The 22,457-nt window shown below is 48.3% G+C and overlaps 1 protein-coding gene across 6 annotated transcripts in view; it reads left to right on the top strand.

Moving 5' to 3' along the window:
* Positions 1 to 22,457, top strand: part of KCNT1 (potassium sodium-activated channel subfamily T member 1) — a 295,306-nt gene that overhangs the window by 125,445 nt on the left and 147,404 nt on the right. For 2 of the 6 annotated variants that reach the window (XM_066580373.1, XM_066580371.1), the window contains exon 1: positions 8,694 to 8,842. The exons of the other annotated variants lie outside the window; for them this stretch is intronic. In XM_066580373.1, the coding sequence (XP_066436470.1) occupies positions 8,694 to 8,842 (149 nt within the window). Of the gene's footprint in view, positions 1 to 8,693; positions 8,843 to 22,457 lie in introns of those variants that run through there. 6 annotated transcript variants of the gene reach the window in all.

Here is a 22,457-nt window from a genome sequence, read left to right as displayed (position 1 = left end):
ATGCATCAGAGGGGCACCGTATATCAGCCGGACGTAAAAAACCAGGCCGACATACACCCGTGTGAAGAAGCCCTTATGATGGATAAATTATGGCGACAAAAGGTAAAAGGTTTTTTTTAAGCAGTACGACATAAAAAAAACTTTAGAAACGTTGTATCCCCATAATGGTAATAAAGACAAGATGTCGTGTATGTTATAAGGTCCCATTGAGAAGTATAACCCGTCTGTCAAACAAACAAGCCCTCCGTTAGATATCTGTCACCGCGAACATAAAACAGATGGAGGAGGAAAAACTAAAACAAAAAGCGCTGCAGCGGGAAGGGGTTAATTCACTGACTGCAAGCAAAGAGCTGAAGGAGGCGAGGAACGCGAGCACAAAGTATAATCGAAGGATGAGAACTCCTCACTATATACTAGAAGCTTTACTTACAGAAGACGTATAGCGCCATTACTTCTGGACCACAAGTATCCGGACGGCGCTCTGCCAAGTTCCCGTCTCCCGCTAAATGCTCTAGAAGACACATTACAGCGTTTCCTCGTAAGTACAAACCCTCCGATTCCCCGGGGAATACCATCTGCTCATGGAGGCTTCCAGCACCATCACCACCCTGTCATCCACCAGCTGCGCCCATACTTTACACTGCAGCTCCATTTATTTAGAACAGTGCTTCCCAACTCCAGTCCTCAGCGCCCCCTACAGGTCATGTTTTCAGGATTTCCTCAGTATTGCACAGGTGATGTAATTATTGTCGGTGCCTCAGACATTGCCACAAGTGTTCTTACTATAGGATATCCTGAGCACATGACCTGTTAGTGGTTCCTGAGGACTGGAGTTGGGGACCCCAGCTTTGGGTGCATTCCCACGAACGTATATCGGCTCAGTTTTTCACGTCGAGCCGATATACGTCGTCCGCATGTGCAGGGGGGGGGGAGGATGGAAGAGCCAGGAGCAGGAACTGAGCTCCCGCCCCCTCTCTGCCTCCTCTCCGCCCCTCTGCAATGGGGAGAGGCGGGATGGGGGGGGGGCTAATTCTCCAGACTTAGCCCCGCCCCTGTCCCGCCTCCTTTCATTCCCGTCGGAAATCTTGCGGTTTGGCCACAGCAAAAACCGCGAGATTTCCGCCGGGAGAGAATCGCCGCGGAAAAACCCGCAGCGGCTTTGAAGCAGCCCGGCTGCTCGCTTTTCCGTTGCAGCCGGCGCTCCCATAGAGGAGAGCGCGGCCGCGACGGAATGAAAAGGTAAACAGACATGCTGCATATTCTGAAACCATGGCTGCGGCGCCTGACTTACCGCAGGGGATTCGCCGTCCCGTGTGGACGAGATTTCTGAGAAATCTCGTCCACATGGCTGGCTAATCCAGAGATTAGCAGCCGTGGGCAGATTTACCGCGGCAAAACCGCGGCAAATCCGCCCTGTGTGAACCCAGCCTTTGGGTGCATTCCCACGAACATATATCGGCTCAGTTTTTTACGTCGAGTCGATATACATTGTCCTCGTGTTTAGGGGGGGAGGATGGAAGAGCCGGGAGCAGTGCTCTGAGCTCCCGCCCCCTCTCTGCCTCCTCTCCGCCCCTCTGCACTATTTGCAATGAGAAACGGCGGGACGGGGGCGGGGCTAATGCTGGGAACTTACCCCCGCCCCGCATCCTTTCATTGGAAATAGTGCAGAGGGGCGGAGAGGAGGCAGAGAGGGGGTGGGAGCTCAGGTCCTGCTCCTGACTCTTCCATCCTCCCCCCCCATGCACATGAGGACGACGTATATCGGCTCGGCGTGAAAACCGAGCCGATATACGTTCGTGTGAATGCACCCTAAGGTCGTATTTACACAGCAGAGTTTTGCGCCCGAGATCCGTATAATAGCGGTACGGTCGGATCTTGCATGTGAAAACCTTCATTCAATCTGTCAGTTTCCATGAGCACGTTTCCTCTCGGACTGATGGTCCTATTTTTGGGTGATTCTTTCCCAGAATTGCCCATTATTGCCTTGGGAGGTAAAACAAATTGCATCGCTCTCACTCTTGTTTTACTCTTGAAACGACATGCGTGTGCCGTACGTGTTTCTCACAAGACACATTGTACTTGCAGCAAGAATCGCAGGTTTACACGTGCAATATTAGGCCAAGTCTCTCAGCCCGATTTCGCACTCGCCCATGTAAGTATGGCCTAACCCTGAGTCATTGCTTGGGGACCCGCCCTCCATAGGACAGATAGGCGTCTTCCCACCATCATTCGTTATGTATTAAAAGGGCATTCGTGTAAAATAAATTCCCAATCCACAGAAGATTGCTGATTGGAGGAGGTCTGACCACTGGGACCCCCATCGATTGCCACAATGGATCCTGTGTACCCCTTAATGTATGGAGTGGTGGCGCACATGTGATTGATGCTCCATTCATTTCAATGGGACTGACATGAAGGGCAGCATTCTGTTCATTCATGGATCCCCATTCTGGCCATCGATGGGGGTCTCATCACCAGTCAGACCTACTCTGATCAGCAAGTTATGTCCTATCCTCCATTTCACTGGAGTTTCCCTTTAAGCATCTGTATATATACAGGGAGCACTTTTGGACCTGGTAGGCGCCCCCCATAGTTACACTCCTGCAGCCATGGCCTGCTTCACAGACCACGAGGAACAGGTGAGGGGTACAAAGGGCCCAGCTGCCCAAACATACCCACATGTACGGATCATCAGCGCGCCTTATGTATGGTGGGTTACTCGGCCCCCCATGAGACCAGCATAAAACCTACATACTGACTGTATCTTGGAGTCGACGTTTTAAGCTCTGATCCGTATTATTAGGATTTTCGAGGTGTCTGACGGAAGAATGTATTATACGTCGTGTATTATAATATTAGTCACACGCCTGCCGCGATGATAAAACACAAGAGAAGAGCTTAGAGGTAATTCCATCCACCGCATAACAAGTAGTCTCCGCTGCAGGTTCTCACCTTACTCTGTGCATCAGGTCCTTATGGTTTTCAAGATCTCTGCTTGCTGTCCTTCAATAGGAATCTTCATTGTTTGCTTCCAGGAGATGCGATGATCGCACAGCTGCAGCGCTCGTTACAGTGGAGCAAGCAGAGCTGCGACTTTTAACATGCAGTGGATCTGTGTGTTCAATGACTGCAAGCAGTGATACTGAAATCCTCAAGGAATAATAGTATATAAAGTATGATGGAAAGTTATAGAACTTTTTATTGTACGAAGAAAAAGTGTTATTTCTAAAATCAGAATACCCCCTTGTGTGTGCAATGATTACAAAACCATGAAACAGCGCCCCCCCTGTCCACGTGGTGGGTCAGCTCCACTGAAATACACAAGAGCCTGTTCATATCGGGGTCGGAGGTTCCATTATGAACCTTCATCACTGGATACAGTTAAAAACAAGTGAATGTGAGAGCGGTCTTAGGCTGAGCTGCAGTACCAGACACAACCCATGGCCAGGTATGGCGCTGGTTATTTTTGACAGCAGCCATGTTTTTCTAATCCTGGACACCCCCTTTAAAGGGAATCTGTCATAAGCTTTAGCCCCATAAACTATGTTATGGGGCTCAAAGGTGATGGGACGGAGAATCCAGGGAGCGCTGTTTGATACTCGCCAGGCGCCCTGTTCCTGCACAGTTCGGGCACACGCAGCGTGACTCTTCTGATTGCACTCTATGCATGTGCTCTGCCAGTCATCCCCAAATTGGTCTTCCCCCACTTCAAGCACCCCTATAAAGGTCACATGGCCACACAGACACGGCTTCTAGCTCTTATAGCATTTCTTTGCAGAATCACTTCCCAAGGCTGCTGCATCGTTAGCAGGTCCATATCAATGATCAATAACAGGTCAACATCAGCTAGTCATAGGGGGAAGTACACTGGGGTAAATAGTATGTTAGGCCAAAAAAAGACATATGCCCATCCAGTTCAGCCCATTACCCCCAATGTTGATCCAGAGGAAGGCAAAAAAAAACAATAAAGTGGAAGCCAATTTTTCCCATTCCTTCCTGATTGCCCAATCTGGCAATCGGAATAATCCCCGGATCTCCGACCCTCCTAAAACAATCAGTGACTATATCATGTATTATTATAACACATCCAGGCTGCTCTTGTACTCATTTTATTGACTTTGCCATCACCACGTCCTCTGGCAGAGAGTTCCACAGTCTCACTGCTCTTACAGTAAAGAACCCCCTACTATGTCCGTGTAGAAACCTTCTTTCCTCTAGACGTAGAGGGCGCCCCCTTGTACTGTCTTCTGATATATCTATACATACCGTAGTTATTGGGACGCCCCTCAGCTGTCTTTTTTCTAAAGTGAATAACCCCAGTTTTGATGACCTCTCTGGGTATTGTAGTCCGCCCATTCCATTTATTACTTTAGTTGCCTTTGAACCCGCTCTATGCTTTGATATGTCCTTCTTGAGTATCACTGCACAAAACTGTCCATGTGTGGTCTGACTAGTGACTTGTAAAGAGGAACAATGTTCTCGTCATGTGCCCCTAGATCTCTCCTGATGCCCCCCATAATCCTATCTGACTTGGCAGCAGCTGCCTGACACTGGTTGCCCCAGTTAAGTTTAGGCCGCCTGCACACGGGCGTAATTGCATTGCAGAATCCGGAGTGGGCGCCTGCTTCTGGATTCCGCCGCACGTACTTCACATAGACATGCTATGGAAAATCGCTTTTCCGTGTCAACAAGCGGAAATCAATTGCGATTTTCCGCTCGTGGAAGGAAAATCGCAGCATGTCCTCTTCCAGTGCCGATGGCTTCCATTGCAGTCAATGGAAGCCATCCAATCCGCAGCCCTTCTGCAATGACAGTGCGTATGGGTCGCAGATTCCATGTCATCGCCTAGCAACAGCACAGCAGATTCTGTACTGCGCTTGTGTGCCAGCCGGCACATCCGCAATACAGAAGAGACAACTGCGGGCAGGTACACAGGGGTCTGCGGCCGGGCAGAGGGTCGGATTCCAGTGCGGGATCCAAGCTGGTCGTGTGCACTCGGCCTCACAGTTAACTAAAACCCCCAAGTCCTTTCCATGTCGGTGTTCCCCAGTGGTTTCCCATTTAGTGTGTTATGGTGACACGTATTTCCTGCCCGTGTGCAGGACCGCACATTTATCAGTGTTACACCTCATTTGCAACTTTTCTGCCCAATTTACTTAATGCCTTAATTACTTAATGCAATTTTGTATCATCAGCAAATATTGATATTTTACTCCGCAATCCGTCTAGCAGCTCATTAATAAATAAAGTGACCAGATTTTCCGAGGGTCAAAGCGGGACAGAGGGGCGTGGCCAGGGGCGGGGCTAAGCGCGACGTACGATTTTACCTCCGTCGTTATAAAAAGTACAGGGCTGTCTAAAAAAAAAGACTGGGAGCAAATTCCGCAGCATTCCTGCATCCAAGAAAAAGCTGTCAAAATCCGAACCGTTGGTGCAGATTCTGACAGGAAATCAGCTGCGATTCCACAGCTGATATCATATCATGCGGCGCTCCCCCTCACCTCCTCCGAAAGCTTCCTGTTGTCTGCGCTCCCCGGGGTCCCAGCGGTTCCCAGCGGCCCGGTCTGGTGATTCTAGTCAGGTGAGGCCACTACAGGACGCTAAGAACCAGAAACCGCTGATCGCGTGAAGCCTTCGGAGGAGGTGAGAGGGGCGCCGCACAATATGAAATCCACCGCGGATACGCAGCTGATTTCCAGTCACAAACCACACCAATGGTACGGATTTTGACAGTTTTTTTAGATTCGCAGGGGAAGTTTCTGCAGCATTTCCGCCACATGTAAACATACCGTAAGTCAGCTTGAGGTACGCTGCCACGTTCAGAGTGGCCCCAGTAGTAATATCGTCCCCAATATTGGCCCCAGTAGTAATAGTGACCGTCACAGTGGCTAAAGTAGTAATACTATTACTACAGGGGCTGATATAGGGACACTAAGACTAATAGTGTCCCCTATATTGGTCCCAGTATTAATAGTGACCCCCGCAGTAGCCCCCATGAGACCGATATACGTACCTCCTCCTTGTCGTCTTCTAAGCGCCGTTGCTTCTCTGCTCAGCGCTGCTGTGGGCGGAAGTCTATGTGCCCAGATGCCTTCTCTTCTCCTGCAGTACCAAGGAGGTGAGGTCAGTGTGTGCACCCCACAGCAGCGCCACACTGCCACAACATGCCGACTGGTAATCACCTTCATGGTGACCCCGCATCCCGAAAGCGGGACAAAAGGCTGTCACACTTAGGGACCCTGGGAAAAGCGGGACACAGGGTCCTAAGGCAGGACTGTCCTGCATAAATTGGGACACCTGGTCACTACTTATAATAAATATATTAAAAAGAAGAGTCCAGTCCTGGCCCCTGTGGTAACCCACCAGTAACCCCTCCAACACTGCCCCCTGTGGTATTCCAGCTGATCAGGTTGGTTTGACAGGAGCGATATCTCACAAACCCATGCTGATATGGAGTTATACAGCTACGGTATATTCCTTTGGGTTCCCCAGGATAGCAGGTCTTAGAAACCCTTCAAACATTTTACCCACAATAGAAGTCAGACTTACTGGCCTGTAGTTTCCAGGTTTGTTTACTGACCCCTTTTAAAATATCGGCACCACATTGGCTACGCACCGATCCAGTGTAACCGACCCCATCACTATAGAGTCCTTAAATATAACAAACCATGGTCTATGTATCACATGACTTGATTCACTTAAATCCCAATTGGCTGGACATGGGTACTGACTGGTCTTCTCTCCATTTCTCCTTGGCCTTCATGTGAGTACCAGCTTCTGTCTCCCTGCTGCAAATAAGAAAAATGGACTTACTACCTCTGCAGCGCCACCTATTGGATGGCAGCATTCCTTCATATCAAAGAATTTATACAGGTCTCTATAACAATTGGGAATAGTAAGCCAAGCCAGAATCCATACACAGACAGCTGTTTCTGGGTGTTTGCCCCTCATCAGTGTGCAGGAGGTTTCTGGCTTGGCTCGTGAGAGGCCTGTGACGTAGGTCAGAAGCAGTGTTGTGTCTCCTTAAGGAGAAAACCCAAAAAGTGTGTGGAGACACCTAGGGGTGAGCGGGTCGTGTATTCTGCACATTGCATGTCCTATTCTCATCCGTGAAAATCGTGTGAAAGTGTTAATAGTCTGATTGGCTGTAATGGGTCCGTGTGTTGTCCATGAAATACACGGGCAGCACACGCTCTGCATATATGACCGTGGCATGCAAATACGCCACAGACAAATCTGCCACAAAATCCCCGTCTTAGATGTGGGGATCCACCCTAAGGGCAAAAACAGACGGCCGTATGCGCATCCATGCTCGCCGCTTCAGAGCGTAGTTGCACATGAACGGGTTTTTTCTTTTTCCTTCACCGGCCGTTAAGACTCCGTGCCATGGCGCAGGGGGTGGAGATAACCGGCGGTGAGATAGGGGCTGCCTTATCTTTCCTTGCCCGTACTGTTAGGGGCAAGAATCCCCCAGAAACTAGTGAAAATGAGACCACTGAAGTCATGGCCGCATGACGTCATCACACCCCTGTGAGGAAGCTGTGGGGGTATGGTCACACTTGTCGGTCTTTCCGCACCATTGCTTCAAATTTTGATAATTAAAAAAGGGTGAAATGAAATTATCCAGATTTGAAGTGGATTTGGTGATCTGCACCGAAAACGTCAGCACAGGATATTCTGTGGTTTGATACAGATTCGCACTTACATTCACTACGTGTGAACGTGCCCTAAAGAGGTTGTATCAAATGTGAGGGGAAAAATAAGTGCTTGCTCCCCCTACCTGAAACAGCACCACTCTCACCCATAGGTTGTGCCTGGTATTGCATCTCAGCTCTACTTGCTTCAGTGAACAGGAATGGCGCGGTGTCTGAAAGAAGTGTCTCCCGATGTTGGAATCACTTCTGCATGTAAACGATCTCCCCCAACATTTCATAGGGTTAAACCTACATGGGGGTCAGTTGGACGGACGACTACATAGGTAAGCCGTATTCACATGGCCAATAGTCTCGCACGAGTGTCCGCAAATTGAATCCATCCATATGAATGGATTCGGTCACATGACCGATTTTTCACGGATGGTCTGCATAGGAAAAAAATCGCGGCAGGTCCTATTTTCATGCGATTCTTGCGCTAGAATGGGACGGGCCTAAGACATTTAACCCTTTGTGTATTTTGCCTTAGCGGTGCAATCCCAACCCCAAATGTATCCTGCAGTCACGCGAACATTGAGCGCCCCCTGCGCCCGATCTGAGTCAGTTAGCCACGTTCTTATATTTTTCTCTCCTTTTAATGTACGGTTGGAGCGCCCCTTTAATTAACCAGTTGCCTTTAAGGCAGTAAGTAGAGGAATTTGCATTCTGACAGTTGGAGAGGAGGGATGGGAAGCACTGAGGTGGCATTAAAGACGTTCAGCTTCCTCTCTGCAGCATCTCGGAAGGATGTGGGATTCTGCAGCAGCTCCTCGGATGCCCAGGACTCCTCCAACCCAGCGCCAGCCACAGAATGCATCTCCTCACTCATACGTCTTGTGCTGAAATCCATGGAGAGGGAAGGAATGTACCATCTCCTGGCGGGGAGCAGGGAAGAAGTATAAAATAAGGTGGTGCTTGCCTGCAGTACAGAACTGGATGCAGTATGATCACTGTGCATAGGAGTTGAAGATTGGGGAGGACTGAGCAGCCTCAGCTGAGAAGATGGCAAGAGCCAAGATGAAGAATTCTCCCTCCGAAATCAGCACAGGTTCCAAAATCGTCCCACCAATTACAAGGGAAGACCTGAACGGAGTCAGCCCCCTACTACCGGCTCGAATTATGGGGTCCCTGACAAGTGAAGCAGGGCAGAGGTAACTATTCCCTCCTCTATACGTGTCTTACATGGGTGCATGTGGGCATGCTATGCATGAATGCCAGCTGATGCCCGTAATGCAGCATCTTGACAGCTCCGGATGCAGGCGACTGAATTATTGGCATTGCTGAGATGTAACTGCATGGATGATGGGAAAGGTAGTGGATGGATACACCTGCAGTATAACCTATGCAGCGCTCCTTGATGATGCCCATGTACGATTGATGCCGTGCTGCCCACTACTATGGCAGGATGGTTGGATTGTGTTTACATGGCCCAGATCACATGGTGTAACTATGCGGAGCCTCAGTGAAGTTTGGATAGGGAGCGCTTGCACCGATGTAGGGATGCGCCGCTGCCTGTGCCCTTTGGCTGCCAGTCGTAGAGTCCCATAACCCTAAGGCCAATGTCGGGAAGATGACTAGATCTACTGACCCATAGAAGAAGCTAACTGGTTGCTGCAGTAAAGACTAAACCCGCATCCATTCATTTACAGCAATCGCCGGCCTGCTTCTTTTAGGAATGTCCTGAAGGCGATTTTCCCGGCGGCGCACAAATGCTAAACATTACAAGGTTACCAGTACCTGGCCTTGTATACAACGCATATCATCCGCCCTCGCCTGCATGGACAGCTCTCAGAATTAACTCTTTAGGATCTACCTGCAGAACCTGCTTGATTTAGGGGATCAGGTCCGTTACGGAAAAAAAAAAAAGCCAAAATTCGGGTAATTGGGGGAAACCAAAAAAAAAAGTTGAATTTTCTTGTTTTTGGATGTTCATGGAAATGCTAATTAAGGCTTCGGTGTTTACAGTTCTCGTGGCTACCTGCGGGAGGTTTTGGCCCAGAGCGAGCCGTTCTTTCAAAGCAGCAGGGAAGCGCGGATCATGAGATGAAGTTGTGCTCGATCCCCCGCCGCGTACTTTGTAATCTCAGATCGCAGAGGGACAACAGGATTATATAATCTGGACTTGTTGCTCACTGTAATTGTATAGCCATAGTTTGTTAGGGCATGCTGGTGGTTGTAGTGCCTCAGGTTACAGGCAGATGGTATACACCGTCATGTACCCAAGATATCACATCCAGCATATATTTGTAAAACTAAGAGCAGTGCCAAACATTGGTCAGATGAACCCTCTGCAGAAGTCGTCCCCCCAATAAGAAAAAAAAACTACATACATGACACGGATAGGCCGTCTGTCTATCAGTGTAATATGGCAGCATACCCATATCAAAATGAAGCTCATATCATAAATACAGCACCAGAACAAACTGCAGTACGGAGATGCAATACCAGAACCAAGCTTGGGTATTTCGATATAGCACCAGTACTAAGTTCAATAAATACTGCACCAGTACCAAGGTTAGTATATAACTTGAGCACCAGAACCAAGCTCAGTACATAGATACAGCACCAGGGCCAAGCTCATGCATAAATACAACTTCAGAGCCCAGCTCATAATGTAAATAGAGCTCTAAAACCAAGCTGTGTACATAAATACAGCATCGGAACCAAGCTCAGTACATAAATAAAGCTCCAGAACTAAGCTAATAACATAAATACAACTCTAGAACCAAGCTGTGTATATAAATAAAGGCTTCAGTACCAAGCTCATGACTTAAATAGAGCTCCCAAACTAAGCTCTGTAGTCAAGCTCGGTACATACATTTGGCCGCAGAACCAAGCTCATAACATAAATACAATAGCAGAAGCCATCGTGGATCAGGGTGCTGATAGGCTGATGGGGATCAGACAGAGCCAGGAGAATGATGATTCATGTAACTACATAAGACACTGCTGCAAGGAGTAAGATGATCATCTGGCTGGGCAGACCTAAGGGTGGTGATTGGCACTTACTTACATCTTCCTGGCACCCCGTTACAAGCTGGTGTCCTGTGCAATTACATATATCGCATGTAGATAATGCCGGCCATGCCCAAAGCTATTTCTAGTTCTGCTTGAGGCACTGGAAGACTACAACTTCCATCATAGTAAGGAATGTACTTATTGATATGCTTGCATAGATAGATGTTGTCAGTATATAGGCCTCCCCAGTTCCTAGGCCTGCCTCTGATCACCCGTACGTCTGGGCATTAATGCCCTATTCATCTAAAATAAACCGTTGTAACGCTTCATGTCTCCTGCGGAGGCGCTGTAGATAAACTAAACACTTGCTGCTGGGTTCCTCTACAAATTACATTTGATCATCGAAGGTTTCCAGCTGTTTGGCAAGAGGGTTTCTCTAACAAAAAGTGATATGATTGCCCAAAGTGGAAACCCCTTTAAATGAGTGTTTGTTGCTGATATCTTCATGTCCGCTCGGAATAGTTGGACAGGGGTAACAGAAATAATGATGGGACCCATAAAGTTGAAACACTTTTAAGGTGGTTGTGCAGGAAGAAGGGCCTGTCTTTTTCCTAGAAACGGTGCCACTCTTGCCAATGGGATGTGTCTGGTATTGCAGCTCAAATGACTGGAGCTTAGCTGCAATACCAAACACAACCAACGGAGAAGAGTGGTGCTGTTTCAGGAAAAGTAAACAAACCCCCTATTTTCTATTTCTGGATATCCCCGTTAGTCTTCCTGGATGCGCGCATTTATCATTCATGAGCTGTCGGCAGCTGGAGCGCATACTGCCCTTTATGTACCCGTCACTCAGCCGTTACCCCAATCAAATATTAAGGAAGTACAAACAACTTTCATAAAGCCTTTACCTAATTTAATTTGTGGCGTTAGTTGGGCTGCAGCTAAAGGGAACACTTTGTTTTACTTCAACAATTCAAGGCTTTGAGGGGGCCTTAAAGGGGATGTAAAAGATTAGAAAAATGGCTGCTTTCCTATTGAAACAGTGGCCAACCTGTCAATAGGCGGCATGTGATACTGCAACTCGGCCCCATTCACTTCTATGGAGTCTAGCTGCAACACACACCACAACCCGCTTATAGGTACCGTGCGCTTTAAAAAAAAAAAAAAGTAGCCATGTTTTTGTGATCCTGCACAATCAATCCCTTTAAGGCTTCAGTGCAACAAAGCAAAATCCCTTTCTTTCCCACGAAAGTCAAGATGTGCACAAGCCTCAGTTTTGGGATATTGTAATAGAGTCAGCTGGATGCAGTATGCGGTTTAGCATTGTCTTGCTGTAATATACAAGGTCTTCCCTGTAAGAGCCGTTGTCTGGATGTGGCGTATGCTGTTCTACAGCCTCTATATACTGTCAGCATTGATAGTGTCCTTCATAATGTATAAGCTGCCCGTGCCATAGGCACTAATGCCACCCCATACCATCAGAGATGCAGGACTGTGTGCTGATAACAAGCTGGATGGTCGCTCTCCTCTTGAGTCCGCAGGATACGGCGGCTGTGGTTTAAAAATATAATTTCACGTTTTGATTAATTTGACCCCAGAAGCACTCTGCATTTTGCCAGCATTTCTGCATTGTGTTGATATACGGCTTCTGCTTCTTTGTATGAAGCGGCTATAACTTACACATGCGGATTGCACAGACACTGATGGTCTGGAGGTATTCCTGCGCCCATGCAGTGATTTACACTACAGTCTCACGCCTGTTGTTAATGCAGCGCCGCCTGAGGGCCTGTAGACCTCGAGCATCCAGTACTGACCGTCGGCCTCTTGCCTTGTACACATTAATTTCTCCAGACTCTCTGGATCTTTGATGCCATTATGTCCTGGAGATGGTGCGATATTCACAGTCTTCACAATGTTACATTGAGGAACATTTTTCTGAAATTGTTCCGCATCTTTAAATGCAGTTTTTCACAGATTTGTGTCCTCTGACTATCTTTGCTTCTGAGAGACTCGGCCTCTCTAACCTGCTCAGCATATACACAGTCATGTGACTTAGTAGAATATTGACCCTCCAGCTGTTTTTTATTAGTACCACTTACTTTTCCAGCCTTTTGTTTCTCCTGTCCCAACTTTTGTGAGATGTGTTGCTGCCATCAATTTCTAAATGAGTTATTTTTTAAATGAAATGGAGAAATGTCCCCCCCCCCCCCTCCGACGTGTTCTCTGTTCTGTTGTGGATAACATCTATGGTTAGAGGAGATTTCCAAATCATTGCATTCTTTTTTTTCTTTACATTTAATTACCTTTTATATGGCATCCCAGCTTTTTTTAAAAATTGGGGTTGTACTTTCCAGGGACCCGCTGAAGGATGGCACGGTAATTCAGGCAGTCTCCAATAGTTAACTTAGAGGGGTCACCTTAACAATGCGCTCCATTCTGCAGGCGTCACGTTCTAGAGCCGGAGGAGCTGAGCAGAATCATATATAGTTTTGTGAGGAGATCCCATGCTTTCTCACAAAACTATGTCAATCTGCTTAGCTCCTCCTGCTCAATAACCATCCCTGCCAATTGGGTGTGTGAAGACTCAAAGCATAGCAGTTACAGCCACAATGGGCATAAGAGTTTTAGTTGCAGTGTGTATAGAAGGCACAGAGCTTGTTGGTTACAGTTTCTCTAAGAGGTTACTTAGCTTGGTGGTTGCAGGTGAAGCAGGGAGTAGGTTGGAGGAAACCCTGCTCAGTTAAGGCATTGGCTGAAGTGTGGAGGAGGCATATGGCAGAGTGCTCCGCCCCAGGTTCCGGATTGGCCAACAAGTGCTGTAGTTCTCAGGGGGTCAGGGGGCCTACCTAAATCAGGTGATGCAGCATCCTCCTTGGGGGTACCTGGTGTCCACTTCATCCGCCCAGCTCACCAACGATTTTTCAGCAATTGTTTTGCCCATTTTTTCCCGGTATTTTGAGCCGGATCTGAGATGGAACTGCTGGACAGAGGATCTGATGCAGATGTGAAACCGTCTAACAGTCATCTCCTGACTTCCCACTTCAGGAGGTGCTGGGTCCAGGGGCGTAACTATAGAGGATGCAGGGGATGCGGTTGCATCCGGGCCCAGAAGCCTTAGGGGGCCCATAAAGCTGGGGGCCATTATAGTTGGGGGCCCTGTTATAGGTTTTGCATGGAGGAGGAGCTTCACGTTACGCCTCTGGCTGGATCTATTTCTCTTATAGCAGGAGCTGCATGACTTTATGGTCGAGTTATAATAAAGCCCTACTGCAGGGACAGCGCTGTGCCATTTGTGACCCCTAGAGGCAGTCAAGATAATTCCACATGGTGCGGTTGTAAGAGGGGTGAGCAGTACCTCGCTCCCTTCTACCAATAGCAGCAGCTCAGACACTCTGAGAAGCAGGCAATTTGGCTGCGCTAAGCGGAACCCCGTCAGACAGGGCAGGGAGAAGCGGAGAGTGAAGACAGAGCCGTCCGCCTGATTCTGGCCCATAATAACAAGCTGACATCGGTGCAATAACTCTGCCCTTCTCCTATCACCTTTCTGTGCCCCCCTGTGTGCCCTCATGCCGCTTCTTAAAGGCTCCACCTCATGATCACCTGCAGATTGAAGCTGTGTTATTACAGCCGTCCTCTCGCCATTTAATAAGTACAAGTGATTTGTTTGCATTTATTTAGCCTTCTTCATGCATCTTTAATCTCCATTAGTGCTTTTCTACTCAATTATAAGATTTGTTGATACGTCTTCCTGAAGAGTAAACCACCTTCTAAGAAAAGCGAATGTTCCCATCACACACAAGGCCGCGCTATTAGCTGTTTCTATTTACTTGCGGAGATAATGAGTTCAGCATCAAAGAATAGGCATGAAGATGCGGTCTGTTTATCTCTGTTATCTGCCATTTCAGCAGAGAATGGAGGGGTTGTGGGGCCTGGCGCACAGCCGATCACCCCTGGTCTGCTCTCCGCACAACAGGCAATTAGCTGACTTCGCAGAGAGCAAGCACAGCCAACTACACACTTCCCCTTCAGCGGCCTCTGCAGGTAAAAAATAGTATTGCAAGATGCTACTCACATGAATGGCAGAAGGCCTGACTGAAGGGAGCAGCTCTTGCTGAGTGACTCTTTGTTCTGGGTAGTAGCGGACCTCGCTATATGATGCTCGGATGCCTTCATAGGCCATATGAACATATGTTATACTTTTGCCACAACCCCTTTAACCAGCCCTTACATATGGCCAATTTTGGTCATTTTGGAAACCATTGTTTGAAAATTTAACATAAATGATTCTTCTGCTAACCGTACACTTCCGTCTTCCGAGAATGTGATCGGCGAAGTTGCATATCTCAGCTATCTGAGAACACCATAGATTCTGCTTTTTAACTCTGTAGTACACACAGAGACATGATATTAGCATGGAGGATACTAGAGAAGTAATGAGCAGTGAAGAGGTTATTTCAGTAGCAGGTTGGACAGTAAATTAGCTTAAGCTCCAGCTGTACATCTGTGTGAGTTTTGCTTCTCTCTCCGTCTCCTCTCATCATGCCCCCTTACATATGACATAATATTCTGACGAAATGGCCAAATTCTGGTCATTTTGACAAAAGTTGTTTGAAAAACTCACCTGAATGATTGTCGGTTGACTTCCGGCTTCTGGAAATGTGATCGGCTGGGTTGGAAAACTTTGGCCACGGTTGCCTAAAACTACAAGTGTATGGCACGATCGACCAATCATCTGCCACTTTGCACAAGCTCAGAGATTCAATTCTCTTTAAATTGATTCCCTGATGAATCAGTTGAAGGGAACCTGTCATAATTTTTGAGTCACCTAAGCAACATTATGGGACCCAAAGGTCGGGGAACGGGGAGCCGAGGGCTGTTTGATCTCACGGACCGCCCCGCTCCAGCGCGATGTCATTGTGAAGTTGCCGCGCGCACACAGTGACTCCGTGTGGATTATGTGGTGTATGGCCGGCTTTATACAGATGGGATAATAGTAGCTGGATTGTGATAGCGGGCACAGAAAGTTATATTAACCCTTTCCAATCCAATTTGTATCCTGGTTTTCCTAGGGGGCTTACTCTTTTTCTGCCGTTATACAGCGGCACTATCTGCTGGCTAAAGCCAGTACTGCATGCGGTGACATGTTGGATAGGCTCCGACAGCAGTGAGGCTGGCAATATACAGTAAGAGAACCCTGACGGACGTCCTCCAACATCGGAGCTATACAGCCTTAAATCATAATGTCTTCAGACGTCAGACAGAGGATTGGAAAGGGTCCGGAGCAGTTATCATGGGGACGACCCAAGAAAGGACCCATCGGTAATGGCGCTTAGTCAGGGCGTCCCTGATAACTGCCTTATCTCACGTCACCAAAGCTGGGAATCCCAGAAACATTTCACAAGGTTACTCTAGTTTTAAATCTGAAATTCTAGCATTCTATTCATGAACCAGGAAGCGCAGGATGAGCACAACCGTTCAACTCTAGTAGTCTGACTGATGTGTGAGAAGGTTTTACGGACGGGTACAGAGCGGATTTTAAAAAAGATGTTTTGCGTTGATGGTTGTAATCTGTGATCCTCAGAAGAGGTGATGAAAGTCTGATTGTGGGGGTCTCACGGCTGAGACTCCCAGCGATTTCAAGAATGGGGGTCCCATGTCCCCCTCTCCTCCTCACTGTGGGATCATTGCACGCCTGCACTGTACAGGAGACTGAATGGAGTGGCGGTCACACATGCCCGGTGCCGCTGCATCTTCAGTGGGACTGCCAGGGATAACCGAGCGCTTGTACCCACCTACTTCTGTCAGCCTCTTCCAAGCCGCCTGACATACGGGTGCAGAGGGTCTGCGGTGAGGAGAACAAGGGGTCCCAGGGCTGACAACCGGAATATTTGTTTTTTATATACAATTTATCGAACCTGTTTCTAGGTCAGAAGCTGATAGATGCCCATCACCAGCGGCTGGCCTGCCCTCACGCCTGCCTGGGGTCGGTTCAGGGTTTCTGTCTCTCTGCTCCATTTTTGGAGGAAATACACGGGCAAATGGGATTTTCAATTGCGTCAACATGCGGCGTATTTACACTACCGAAACCTGCATACGCCTGTGTGAATGACCCCCAGATGTAACGCTTCATAGTATGACGTGATGGGACCACCATGTGCCTGTGTATAACACTGATGAGGGGCAAAAACCCAAATCCTCTGTCTGTGGGTGGATTCTGGCTGGGTTTTCAATTCTCAATCATTGTTATAAAGACTTGTTTAAAGGGTCAGGCATTGATTTGCAGGAATGCTGCCATCCAATAGGTGGCGCTGTACAGGTATTGTTCCATTTTCCTTATCTGCATAAAGCTGGAGACACACAGGGGTACAGCATGGGCCCAACTGCAGGAGACTACGTAGTACGGCCCAATGAGACAGACTTTGGAGGGGCCAGTGCTGTGCCAATACAGAGTGCATTTTTAAAGGGGTTTTCTGGAGGGTAACATTTTTTTCTTTTGAAGGGGTTGTACCAAGATTGACTTTCATCACCAATCCACAGGGTAGGTGTGAATGGTGGGCATCTCACCAATCCTGAGAACGGGGGTCCAATGTCCCTTGTGCTCACTGCGGGCTTCACTACACCCACCCTCAAGGGAGAGGAGATTAAATGGTGGACAGGTGATGAGTCAATATTGGTACAATCCCTTTAAAAAAAACACAGTGACGACTTGGAAAACAATCAAACAAAGGCCCCCGTAGTCGCCGCGCCACTTCCAGGTAGCGCGATCACATGCCGATCGTTGGCCCCTGTGTTTATTGCTGAGACCAGTGAATGGCTACAGCACGAAGGCACGTGATGGCGCCACCTGGAGGTGAGTGGAGGCTGGGGGGGGCAGCGGTGATGGGGCACAGAACTATTCCTTGCCTAATTATTTTATAAGAGGTCACTGTGTCCCGCTGGATTCTGCTGTGGCACAACAGCCGCCACCTTGGGGTAGAAGGGTCACCGCAGGAAGGATGTGGTTTACTTACACAAACATATTGATTAGATGTTACCATGGCAACCTGAACTCTTAATAGGCTTCATTTGGGACTATGTCTCCTTTCTATGGGAAGAGCGGACATCCGTCTGAATGAGATTAGATACTTCAGATGGGGCAGGAGTCACCTTTGTATTTTGGCACTGGATGATGTACTGCTTATATGGCTTAAAGGGCCTCCGTCATCAACTACAAGCCCTATAGACTACATGGATAAAGGGTCCGGGGGGCTGCTTATTATACTCACCAGACCCCCTTTCCAGCGCTGTGCTCTTGAGAAGTAAGTATGTGCCCACGGTGACTCTTCACAAGTGGCACGCTCTCCCATAGAGGTCAATGAGAGACAGCGTGCAGACAGCTGGACAGTCCCAGTGTGTGCGCACAATGTTCAGCGCCGGAACGGAGGACCGGTGACAATAAAAAGCGGCTCTTCGGCCCCCCGTCCCCTCACCTTTGAGCCCCATAACATAGGGCTGAACGGTGATGACAGAGGCGCTTTGTGAATGTCCACCTTGTAACATCACATCATTTTAGGGTTCAACATTCTTTGCTGATTCACGTCTTACTACATTATACCTTTATAGTCATCTGAGGTCCACTTTTCAGAAAAGATTATGATTGTCCGCAGCCACCACTAGGGGGCACTTCCTGTTTATTGTCTTACGGAGTTCAGTGGATGAACTGTATACAACGAGCTCCCCCTAGTGGTGGCTGCAGGCAGCCATAATTGTATCATTTAACTTGGCCTGTACAGAAAATATGGAACAAAATGGCGTTTCTCAGCATTCACTTTAAACCACGTAACTTATTACCTGGTCATATTTAGAGATTTTCCTGTAAAGTTGTTTCGCTGTCAGACGTCTGCGCACAACACCCTACAATATGGGTAAGTACAGAGGTAGATGTGCTCGTGTGAAGAGGTAATCCTCCGGACACTTGGAGTGGATCATCCTGACAACCATTACTCCTAGGAGAGAGTCCCTGTAGTCTTCTGTAAGACGTGTACTTGTAGGAATCCTAGTAATATAGTCTATTACAGTGTGCTGTGCGCATCGGTGCTCAGGGCTTTATTAAAGGGCTTTTCAAAGAGTAAGATATTCATGCCCAATTCTCAGGATAGGTCATCAATATCAGATTAGTGGGGTCCACCACTTAGGACCCCCTTAATCAGCTGTTTGAAGAGGCCATGGCACTCAAGCTCATTACTGCATACCAGGCACAGCACCGTGCATTGTATAGTGGCTGTGCCTGGTATTGCAGCTCAATCCCATTCACTGCTCTCAGGCCATGTGACCGATAAATGTCACATACAGACCTGAAAAGAGGCCGCTGCACTCATGCCAGTGCTGCAGCCTCTTCATACCCCCACCAATCTGATACTGACGACTAGAGATGAGCGAGCACGCTCGGTAAGGTCCAGTTACTCAAGCGTGCATCGCTCTTCTCGAGTAATTGCCTTCTCGTCTGAGCGTGCTCGGGGGGGGGCGGTGGGGGGCAGCGGGGGAGAGCAGAGGGAAGCGGGGGGGGGGGGGGGGGGGAGAGTGAGAGAGATCTCTCCGCCACCCCCTGAGCACACTCGGACGAGAAGGCAGTTACTTGAGAAGAGCGATGCTCGCTCATCTCTACTGACGTCCTATCCTGGTGATAAATATCCTAGTCTCTGAAAACTCCTTTACCTCTTATATCTGAAGACTGATTCATTTTCAGTCACAGCCCAATACTGGTGGTCAGTAGCCTGGAGCTCTACATCACTCCCCATCCCTGACGCTTGTTGAAGACCCCGCTCTCTCATCCCTTTTATTCTTAGCACTTGTTGCAGGACCCCTCTCAGAAGGTAGAGGGGCTGGAGATGTGCACGGTATGGCAAGGTGGAGAGTGAGGGATGCTATACACACAGACAATGGTCAGACATTATACTCTGTGGTCGGTAAACCGGTATGACTGCAGGGGGCGGTTGGTTACAGCTAGCAGGGATTGCAGTCAGTAGGTCAGGGAGCATGTTATCAGGCGGAGTACAGAAGGGTTTGTTTAGGGAATGCGGTATGCCTCCCTGAAGAGGTGCATTTTTAGAGCACGCCTGAAGTTCTGCGAGTCCTGGATTGCTCGGGTAGCCTTTGGTAGTGCATTCCAGAGGACCGGTGCTGCTCTGGAGAAGTCTTGGAGGCGGGAATGAGAAGTTAGCAGAGCGGAGAGCCCGGGCTGGGTGATGGATTGAGATGAGGGAGGCAATATAGGGGGGCGCTGCGCTGTGGAGGGCTTTGTGGATGAAGGTGGCGAGTTTAAATTGTATTCTGTATTTAACGGGCAGCCAGTGCAGTGACTGTAGCATGCATGTCGCATATAAAACAGCACCCTATATAGACAGCAGCACACCATATATACAGCTATACAACAACACCACATGTGTACAGTAGCACCCTTTATATAGAGCAGCACCCTGTATATAGAGTAGCACCACATACATACAGCAACACCCTATAAATACAGCAGAACCCTATACATAGAGCAGCACCCTATAAATACAGCAGAACCCTATATACATACAGCAGCACCCTGTAAATACAGCAGCACCCTATATATACATCAGCTTGGGCAGTTTCTGTTGGCCTGTTTGCTGGTGGTATGGCTACAGCTGGATTTCATGCTAACTCTTGACATTTCGCCTTCTTCTGCCTGTTGGAGCCCCAAGTGTTACCCTCAGGAACCCACCCAATAACCGTAGGACTTGTGAATGCCTATACTGGTTTGCCATGGAGCTCATTATTAGCGGGTACTGATGCCGCTGCTCTCCGCGGTCCTGAGGAGCGCCCTCATGTGCTGCCATAACTTACATCAGACCCCACAGGCCCAGAAGCTCCATTTCACACAGCACCCCCCAATCTCCACACTGTAATAGCCGATCGGTCAGGTGGTTTGGCCCAACCTTTGGTATAGCCGATGGTAGAATTAACCCTTTATAATATATGATCTCATGATCCCCTGGACGTCATTCCAGAACTGTTCACATGGCAACCACAGTATGGAGGACGTCAACGAGTCAGGCGTTTCCATGTCAATGAAAGAAGCAGTAATAGTAGGATCGATCAATATTAACCCCTTGAAGACCACCTCTGTGTGGCGGTGAGATAACGGCTGTTCCTTCTTCCATCCTTCAGGGCTGCAAACCAATGGCTTTCACTGAGAAACTGCAAAGATATGTTTAAGTGAAACAATGTAACAAGTGCGGAGACAAAGACTAGATGGCACAGTCATCAGATATAACCCGAGCGTACCTTGTATCCCCCTGATGTCATCTGATAGAACAGTCACACCCCCTCTTATAGTTCCTGTGTTTTCTTGACACCCCGTTACATCTTATTAGACCATCTCTAATTGTTCTTTTCTTCATTTGCATTTTGTGGGCGGTTTCTAAACTCAGTTTTCAGGCCTTTACTAGAAATAGACCTCACAGAAGTCGGATTCCTGCATGAATATAGATTATAGAAGTTAAAGGAGACCTGCATCCAAATGCAAAATCCCCCCGAGATGAAAGCGCACCCACACTTTAAATGAATTTACAGAATAAACTGCCATGTATGCGCACATGAGCAGGGGCATAACTATAGGGGATGCAGGGGATGCGGTTGCACCCGGGCCCAGGAGCCTTGGGGGGCCCATAAGGCCTCTCTTCTCCATATATGGAGCCCAGTACTATGAATAAAGCATTATAGTTCGGGGGCCCTGTTACAGATTTTGCATTTGGGCCCAGGAGCTTCAAGTTACGCCTCTGGGGATACAGATGGAGGGGAGCCCCAGCTGAACTTTTGCACCCAAGCCCCAGAGCCCTTAGTTACACACCTGCACATGACGATTAACATTATATCTGGCCATTACCATGTTTCCCCGATAATTGGACCTACCCCGGTTTTCGGGGGAGGTTTGAAATATAAGCCCCCCCCCCCCACAAAATAAGCCCTAGCTAACCTGCATAAAAAAAACAATACTCACCTGGTCCACGGCGTCCCGATGCCTCGCGATGGTCTCCGGTGGCACTGCGCAAACTGCAGTGTCCTCCGCTCTGACATCTCAGTTTCTTCCTGGTGACAGGGCTTTGAATACCCCATCTCCAACAAAGCGAGCGCTGTGATTGGGTCGAGCGCCAGCCAATCAAAACCATTCAGCTGAGATGTCAGAGTGGAAGACACTGCAGTTTGCTGCAGTGCCGCCGGAGACAATCGCGAGGCATCGGGACACAGCGGGCCAGGTGAGTAAACCCCCCCCCCCCCCTCCCCTGAAAATCAGACACTGTGCCTCCTTTGGGGCAAAGATTAATATAAGACAGTGTCTTATTTTTGGAGAAATATGGTATACTACTTGTATCCTACATTTATCACCAGTTTATCCTCAGCAGGCTGTTACTCTAATTCTAAGTTTTCTTTGAACTGATGGGTGTAGACTAGCTGCTATGATGTCTCTATACACTGCAGACATAGGAGAGCAGGATCTCTTCTCTCTCTGAGCTGGTGGGTGTAGATTATGAAGTATCCAATTCAGAGGCGTAACGTGAAGCTCCTGGTCCCCAATGCAAAACCTGTAACAGGGCCCCCAAATATAATGCTTCATTCATAGTACTAGGCTCCCTATATGGAGAAAAGGGGGCCTTATGGGCCCCCTAAGGCTCCTTGGCCTGGGTGCAACCGCATGCCCTATAGTTACGCAAGTGCTCCAAATAGTGTACACATTGGAGAGCAGAATCTCTGGCTGGTGGCTATAGAACTCTGCCATGTCGTCTCCATACACTCCACACATGA

Source organism: Eleutherodactylus coqui, chromosome 10 (assembly GCF_035609145.1).
Source record: "Eleutherodactylus coqui strain aEleCoq1 chromosome 10, aEleCoq1.hap1, whole genome shotgun sequence".
NCBI classification, from domain to species: domain Eukaryota; kingdom Metazoa; phylum Chordata; class Amphibia; order Anura; family Eleutherodactylidae; genus Eleutherodactylus; species Eleutherodactylus coqui.
Note: the sequence above shows the minus strand (reverse complement) of the source record. Positions and strands in the feature narration are given on the sequence as shown.